Source organism: Primulina tabacum, chromosome 7 (assembly GCF_025594145.1).
Source record: "Primulina tabacum isolate GXHZ01 chromosome 7, ASM2559414v2, whole genome shotgun sequence".
NCBI classification, from domain to species: domain Eukaryota; kingdom Viridiplantae; phylum Streptophyta; class Magnoliopsida; order Lamiales; family Gesneriaceae; genus Primulina; species Primulina tabacum.
In genome coordinates this window covers 25,440,091-25,448,715 of record NC_134556.1, presented here as the reverse complement: position 1 = coordinate 25,448,715, position 8,625 = coordinate 25,440,091, and the positions used below count along the sequence as shown (strand labels likewise).

Here is an 8,625-nt window from a genome sequence, read left to right as displayed (position 1 = left end):
TAAGAAGGTTTTTTTTTAGTTTTTAATTTATCAAAATTGAAAGGATTTTAACTCTAGATAAATTAATTTAAAATTAAAAAACAACTACCCACCATCGCGATTAAGAACGTTTAACGACGGTTAATATGACCTACCTTTAGCTGATAAGTTATTATCCCGTTTTTTGCCGAATCGTAGAGCTTTCATCACATTTCGCGTTTAATCTCGTTTTTTCGAACAACCCCCTAAGTCAATCTTCATTCTTTATGTAGTAGATAGAAATGGAAGCAAGTATAGATTGAATGTAAGAGTAGGACGATAGACAGAAGGAAAATGAGTAACTCGATGACGAGAAAATGTAGACACTATGAGAAAGGAGAAGACATAATAATCAAGAATAAAACATTAGAAGTTGGTACTCATTTCATAAATGTTGCAGAATCAAACCACGATCTTTCTCAGTAAAAATCAAGAATCTGCACCTTTATCCCATGGAGATTATATCGTATACTTCAAGCAAGCAAACATAGATCCCTATTGTTAAAGCAACTAGACAGAAAGTCACTTGGGAAGGAGCTTCCATACCTCTCGCACATTAGAGGAGCCATCTACAACCTCCGAAACCAAAGAAGCAGCAAAAGTACCTAAGGGAAAAAGATCATGTCAGAAGTCTGAATACACAACAGCAAAATCTGCAACAACTTATAGAGAAGGCTTCCAGATTGCATCTTATCCATGTTGAATCAAGAGAGGCTCTTGTCCTGAAAGGTAAAGGCACAACTCCTAAAAGCAAAACTTGGATACAGAAATCGGAAGATGGGAAAAATGATCGAAAGATAAAAGGAACATCACCAAATAGATTCCACTTACCATCGTTTTCAACCACAGAAAGAAAACGCCTTGATCCACCTCCGACCCCAAAATAATACTTCTTTGCAGCCATGTACACAACTCCTTGAGGGTTACATAGACACTGAACATAAGATAAAGAAAGATGTTTGATGGGAATAGTACCGCAGATTTAATTACTTGAAAGCTAAATCAAAATGCACCTTCTTTATCAGTCTGTATAGATTTGGAAGGGCAGATATTGAGTAAACGGTCTCTGCCATGAGAATGACATCATAGCTAGATGCCCGATCTAGTTGAGCCAAATAGCTAGCTTCATTTACATCTTTACAGGCATAAGGGAGAATAGAGTGTACTTCAACCCAGTCACCTGCAAAGAAGCGAGTATCCAAATTGTTGCATTCATTCATATCTGTAGCCAAATTCTCAGGCTTTTTCTGAACATTAGCATTCACGTTTGGAATGGTGAGGCATTGCAAGACCTCTGCATTAAAGTCCTGGAAATGAACGGATGCTGCACCCTATCCCAAACAAGGAATAATAGTAATGGTCTAATGGAATACCAACAAAGCAAAGCATCAATAAAATGATAATGCCAATACACCTTTTACTTACCTTTTGGCAAGCAAAAATACCTGGAAGCCCATGCCCACATCCAAGCTGAAAGATGATAAGACACAAGAAGGGATTAGAAAACAACCAAATAACAGCATGATGTAGACAACTATAAATAAGATTTCGGGAGTATGAAAATGGAAAGCAAAAGAGAGAGTATTTCCAAAGTGACAACGATATCAGTAATGTAATTAATCAACTCAAATTGACCTAAGATCTTGATTCGGATCATATAGAAAATGGTTCGGTCGATAAAAACAAAGAGAAATATAATATAATTCCTAGACAGAAAGAAGTGACACGATAGTTTTAATCAGTCAGCAAATCTTCCTTCAACGACTGCGGAAGGGTCAATTCCACAATAAAACTATGAGTCTACAAATCATGGCGCCTGGAAGGAGGGTTGCAAGCAACTGCCTGCAACAGTAAATGGATGTGCACCCTGTGGTGGCAATTTCAGCACATGCAGGAAGTCGAACGAACAAATTTCATAAAGGTGCTGACCTCATTTAATGGTGTCGTGCAGATAGTTGCACACTTGTGCCAGACACTCCCAAAGAAATGTGCAGGTATACAAAAGGTTGTAGACCATTTATGCTAAAATTTAAAGCCGCAGAACATTTTCATATGAGCATCAGGCAGTGTGTATGATTTACCAAAAATACAAGCCTTGAGCTACATGATGCGGAATTTGAGCACATTCTACAAAAATCTAAGAATTTTCTTTGCTTAGCGAACTTTTGGTTTGGTGGTGAGTTTGCTTCAAACTTAAATTGTTGTATTGTTCCTGTCCGCCATCGCGTGTGCGTGCTTGGTTAATTGGCTCGTTTAAGTCTCATAATCACTTAAAATTATCTTTGACTGATAAGAAATGACTAATGGGTGCAGACTGACTGATAAAATTAGAAAATCAGGTCGCGTACAGCTGAGAAAAGTTTGACATCTAATAACACTTGAACTTCAGAATTCTGGACACTGCAATAAGGACTTTGTCTTTTGAAGTCAGATAATGCTAATTTTCTTATTTGAAGAATTTATAACAACGAAGTGAAATGCCTATAATTACAATCTCAAAAGCAGATTCATATTTTCATAACTTTGTTGGATGCGGGATTTTTGAGGAAAATCTAATGCTAGACTTTGCTCCTTGATTTTGTTGAGAACTGATCATTTCAAGTTCTCAACCACAATATTATTTCAATCAAAATCAACCTTTGATTCATTAACAATTATATTATATATAAGTAGGCATGAAATTTTATAGGATTGAAAGAAAGTTTTTATTCATTTCTTTTGTCAGTTCATTATTCTAGATAGATCTAACAAAAAAAAGCAGAGTCAAACAAAAATAGCACTGAATGTGCAGATAAAAGGGTGAAAAGTGATGACAAACGATCATACAAATTATAGATATTTTAAGTTTTTATTCACCTTAGCGATATAGCCTCACCTCTAAAACTCGCTTTCCTGTGAATGACAACTTCCCATCTTTAATCTCGGAGCTAAGGGCGGTGATTAAATCTAGAGAGCCCTCCCATAATTTCAATCCTCCTGTTCCCACTCGCAAAATGTCAAATTTAGCTACAAACATAAACTCACGCCAGTTATAAGAAATATTGAATCACCCTCTCATGGAAGTAAGATAAATCCATGCACGCATACATATAGATGAACATGAATTGGCGAACACTGACAGACAGAAATAACAAAAACAACCTTCATATTTTCCAGGTACTAAATCTGAATTGGCCAAAGCAAAAACATCCTGAGTGCTCACCCTTCCCTGTAAGAAGAACGACACTTATAGATGCCACCTAAGATATCTACCGGAAACCCAGTTAAGCGATTTACTGAAAAAAGTTCCCCGGATATCAGCTACAAACAAAACCTTGGTCCAAGTAGAAAAAGATCAAGAAAGCAAAATGAAAAGAATATATCTGCCCTGTTCTAACTATTTTCAAGCAAAATAAGAAGCATAACAAAATAAAATAAAACGAAGAACAAATAAAAATACATGGACAATCATCCGCATGCTCACCAATCCAGACGATTAAACAAATATCCTCAAGATACTCTTAAGAGTTAATCACCTTGAGGAGTGTAACCCCACCAACGTTCACTGGTTCCGCAATATACTCAACACATGCCGAAACCTATATTTCAAAATGAAAACGAATCCGTAACTTTCCCAATCTCAATTTTGATACAAACTCTTATCAGAAGTTAGTTTGTTTTCTAAATATCTAATACACAAAACAGTACCTCTGAGGGAAGAACTTCAAGGCAAGGTGGAGGGGGCTGGAGAGGTATTTCTGGGGAGTCCAAAAATCCCAACCCTGAACCAGGTTTTTCATCAAATAGACGAAAGATTAAACTTGCATTAGATGAATTTGATTTTTTGGATTCCATTGCTGAATGCTCTTTTCGGGTATCAGCACAGTGCTTTTTCTTTCTTTTTTTTTTTTTTAGAGAAGGTTGAGACTCCAGTCCGGGTCGGGCTCCGTCCCTATTTTGGTTTTGGGCAAATTATCAATCCCTCCTCATTATCATCATAACTTTTTCTTCGTAACTTTTTCTTCACTGTTCACTCCCTTAAATCATTGTTTTAAGTTCCCTAATTTTTTAAAATTTCCAAAAATATATTTACTTCATAATTGTAGTACGTGGCATTATTTTACATATCGAGTATGTTCTTAAAAGCATCTAGCCCAAAGATATGTAGCTACGCGAGGTTTCCATCCTATATACCACGTTCAGATGATCGATTTTTATTTTATTATTTAAAATGAATCATCATGTTTCCGTATTATAAATTAAAAATTTACCTCTTTGACCGAAATGTCGCTGGGTTGTATCTATCGGGTTTTACAAACTGCTCCTCACAGTCTAACCATGCAGTCGCAACAGATGGTTCCTGACGTAGATTCCTTCAACTGAACCTAGCACAACCCTGTTTTGTTTGTAACGCCCCAGATTTGAAGACTGTCACCAAGACAGGTCTTTCCAGCATGCTTATCTAGAAACTTCCTAGGGGGTCACCGTTCCCAAATTACACCAAGTCAAGCACGCTTAACTTTGAAATTCTTATGTGATGAGCTACCGAAAAAAGATGCATCTTCTTGATATGAGTAGTACATATCAAATCTTTTAAACCTTCCTCAACTGCACAGTCTCATACCTGAACAGTTTCGGAATTCCTCTCCGTAAGATCGGTTCATTCATGTTCCCTCCGCCTAGACGCCTGCCAAGAGCCGCTCATTGTCCGTGCAACCTCATGGCACCGACGATCACTCCCCGCCTTCTTTAGCCCCAGGCCTGACATTCCCACCAGCTTCCGCTTAGTTCGTCTTCAAACCACACCGTACTATGAAAGATCGGCTCAAATACAAACTAAAACGTCTACTACTCAAAATGCTACTAGAGTTTTTTTTTTGTAAGCTCATTTTTCTAAAATTATATCTTTAAGTATGCATGCAAAAGTAGCTGAAAATTTCACATTTTAAAATAATTGTAATCAAATGACAGATGAAAAATACTACAGTAAAAAAAATCCAAATCGTCAACCTTAGACTTATGTTAAAAATAAAACAAATATGAAACGAGTAAAAATCCTGACAACCATCAACATAATAAAAATGAACGAGTATGAAAATATCCATTCACTCCTAACTCAAAACATGATGTGCGGAAAATACGGTCCTCGAGTTCGCGTGCGTACATCCAACTCCGCCTACTCTGTCTTCGGCACCTCCAGTCTTCTGATCAAAATGCTCACCTGCATCATTCACATCTATGTGAGTCAAAGACTCAACACACCTGAAACGTTATAACAAGTACATATACATAGCAGGCAACAGTAAAAAGTACTGTAATAAATCATGATCTTAAAAAGTCGTATGCATAATCATGACCTGTCGAAGCATAAACATCTTCATAATGCATCTCATCATATCAACATATACGTCTTTGTTTCCTTAATTTGAATTTTGTTCATTAGTTGTGACTTTCGTATCATCGTATTAGGCGATGGATTCATCTACGTATAACCATGGTACCAGGCGGCGAGACATCAGCGACACTCTTACCGATCAACTGATCCTTGACTTTACATATAATCATATCATCGTATCATCCTATTAGTCACAACCAACTCTCATCCTTCAAAACATGTCATCATATTCATCACTTAAAAAAATAATGCATATACGTAAATTTTCTTTAAAATCAAGCATGCAACGTATTTTTCAGATTTACATAAAAAGTCATATTTGTGATAACATAAGGCGCTGCCATGACAAAAAACTCAACCCAAGTGCAAAATGACTATTTTGCCCTTGGAAACCCTAATCATGATAACATAAACATTTAAAACATGTCAAATCGTGTTTGACTATTTTGCCCCTGGAAACCCTAATCGTGATAACATAAACATTTAAAACATGTCAAATCGTGTTTAGGGCGCTGCCAGGACTAAAAACTCGACCATTTTACCCCTGGACCTCAAATTTCCGACTCGAATCCAACCAAACTCCTCAAAACCCCTCAAAACATATTAATAAGAATTTCTTATACTTAAACTCAAGCCCGTTTCAAAACTTATACGATTCGTTTTAAAACTTGAACCAAGGTCCCAGTTTTGACCCAAATCAACCTGAAACCTAACCAAATTTTTCTCAAATTGAACTGTGGCTTTATAATACTTAACCATACCCCTTACAACTCATTTCACACAATTAAGAACCCTCGAAAACCCCCTGGTCCTTACTGAAATTTACTGCACTAAGAACGGCCGAAACCCTAGTGCACCTTGGTTCTAAATTTTCAGCACTAGCACAACTCTAGACTAGACCAGCCCCGAACTAGACCACCCTAGGACCATGAACAAACCATGGGCCCCTTCTTGGACCAACCTAACCACGCCCTTAGGCCCCAAGCTCACAAACCTGCGCAACAACCCGATTGCCCTTAACATCGAACCAATCGAGCCACCCTTCAACCTAACCATTCGATCAGCTTATGGACCACGACCAGCTGCTCACGTCCCTCTCCCAGCCCTGTCACGCACCAAAAAGGGTCCGTTCCTAGCTGGAATCGAGCCATGCACGGCGATACACCCAAATCCTTTGGTGTAGCCCTACCCGAGCCAAAGAACCACAAAGTTTTGATCAGCCCTCACAACTCTCGACCCCTAGCCGACTCCAGCACTTTGACATCCTAATCCTTGACGTGAACAGTCCCCTAGGGTCATGACTCGGTAGCATCTTACACAAGAACAAGGAAAAATGTGAGTATGAGTCCAGAGAATGCATATTTCAAGTCAAACCTTTGCAACAATGACACCACATGATAAATCAAAGAATTCCTCATGCAAACACATATATATCAGCATATAAATGGTGTAAATGGTGAGAAAATGAGATACATGGCGTGCCTTAACGTTTATGTGCTCAAAAACTCGAAGATATGCGCGTAAGACTTGTACCGGAGAGGCGGGGAAGGAAATTTTTCTTGAAAAATCTCGAAGAACTCGAGATGGCTGCTGTACTTTTTTTGAAAAACCCGCTGATGGAATGAGGGAGGGGGCGGCCACTTGGTGTTATTGGGTTTAGGGTTTAGTTTATTAGGTTTAGGTCATAAAATAATACACTAATGGGTCCTTAATAAAAAATTTGAGGGTTAAAAGAGTTTTTTGGCCTATTAAGTACTAAAATAAACCCATCAAGCCCAATAACGTTTTTAAAAATATTTCTTTTTGGTATGTTTTAGAAAATATTACCAAGACCCTCAAAAAATCCTCCGATTCGCTAAAATTTGCGTACCGGTTAAAAATATAACCCGACGAGTAAAAATACCCAACCAATGCCCATTTTCGAAAATCACACTTAAAAAACCTCATATTAAATAATTAAAATAAATTATTCAATAAAAAAATTTATTAATTATCCCCGGTCTCCGTTACTCGTTCGAGCGCGAAATGCAACTTAAAACCCTAATGTGTGAAACTTTAAATAACCATGAAATAAACACCTAGCCATGCAATAACATGCATTAAATGCATAAAAAATCATTAAACACATATTTTAAATAAATCCTAGATTGCATGCAGTCAGCTTACGCAGTTCGAATTTCCTAGACCTTACATGTTTCCTACTTTAAGGTGTTTAGTAAAGTAGTTCAATTTGAAAATAAAAAAAATAATGGCAATAAGTGTAAGATCCAAAATACGATAACGTAATCCAACTGCATGCAAATCTAGGAAAAATGGAAAATGACTAATTAAATAGTTTTAATGGCATTAATTAATTATGATATGCATTATTACTTGTTTAAAATAGGGTTTTCTGTTAAAATGCATAAAACTATGTTTAAAAAGCTATTCAAGATACGATCGAGGAACAAAGACCGGGGACCATATAAGGGAAAATATTTTTATTATATAATTATTTTTAATTGTTTAAATGTGTGGTGTATTTAAATGGAAATTTCGAATTTGGGGAGTTTTGAAGTGTTTTTATACGCTGAGGCGTATTTTCAACCAGTGTTCGGTTTTTGACTAAAATATGAACTTTTCAAGAACTCGGCTAATATTTTCACGAACTTCCCTAAACAAAATATTTTAAATATTTACTAATAGGCCTACTTTACCATGATTAATGGGTCTAGGCTTGCATTTGAGTTATAATCAAAATAAAAGCCCTAACCCCTACCCCGAAACCCTTAAACTCACGCACACCACACACAACACACAACACACACAAGAACTCTCCTAGCAACAACAACACATGCACACATGAGAATTCTAGTAAGAGAAGGCCTCAGTTTTGAGGGGAATTCAGCCTAGAGTTTCCTATGTCGACGTTCTTCGCATCTCAACTTGTTTTTCGTGCGTAAAATACGCAAAGGCACGCCTTAATCCTTTTTTCTCATCCTTCACACCATGATATATGGTTGATAGATGTTTTCATGCAAAAACATGATAAACTTGATGTATTTTATTTTGTATGGATACACATGCATATAACTCATGATTTTGTGGTTCCAAACTTGCTTTAATGATGCACAAAGGAGTTGCCATGGTAGGATAACTTGGAAGGACGTTTTTCCAACGTTTCGAGGGTCCATAGAAGCCTAGACAAGGGCTGTACAAGTAGGGGAGAAGAGTTGAACGAAAATCGAATGGTT

General features: G+C 37.1%; 1 protein-coding gene across 11 annotated transcripts; it reads right to left on the bottom strand.

Annotated features, from left to right (window-relative positions):
- Positions 1 to 313: 313 nt before the first annotated feature.
- LOC142551194 (uncharacterized) lies at positions 314 to 3,942 on the bottom strand. 11 transcript variants are annotated; one of them, XM_075660293.1, is made up of 9 exons: positions 3,706 to 3,942; positions 3,534 to 3,596; positions 3,160 to 3,226; positions 2,894 to 3,024; positions 1,444 to 1,488; positions 1,032 to 1,349; positions 850 to 933; positions 565 to 623; positions 314 to 455 (listed from the first exon to the last, which is right to left on the bottom strand). In XM_075660293.1, exons 1-8 carry the CDS (start codon positions 3,850 to 3,852, stop codon positions 588 to 590), a joined length of 891 nt encoding a protein of 296 aa, XP_075516408.1. In that variant the 5' UTR covers positions 3,853 to 3,942; the 3' UTR covers positions 314 to 455; positions 565 to 587. The 11 variants fall into 11 exon arrangements, 10 of the variants coding, with proteins under 10 accessions (XP_075516408.1, XP_075516402.1, XP_075516409.1 ...); XM_075660287.1 differs by having other exon boundaries at positions 850 to 952; positions 3,706 to 3,936; XR_012821529.1 differs by having other exon boundaries at positions 565 to 952; positions 3,706 to 3,938.
- Between the last annotated feature and the right edge of the window lie 4,683 nt (positions 3,943 to 8,625).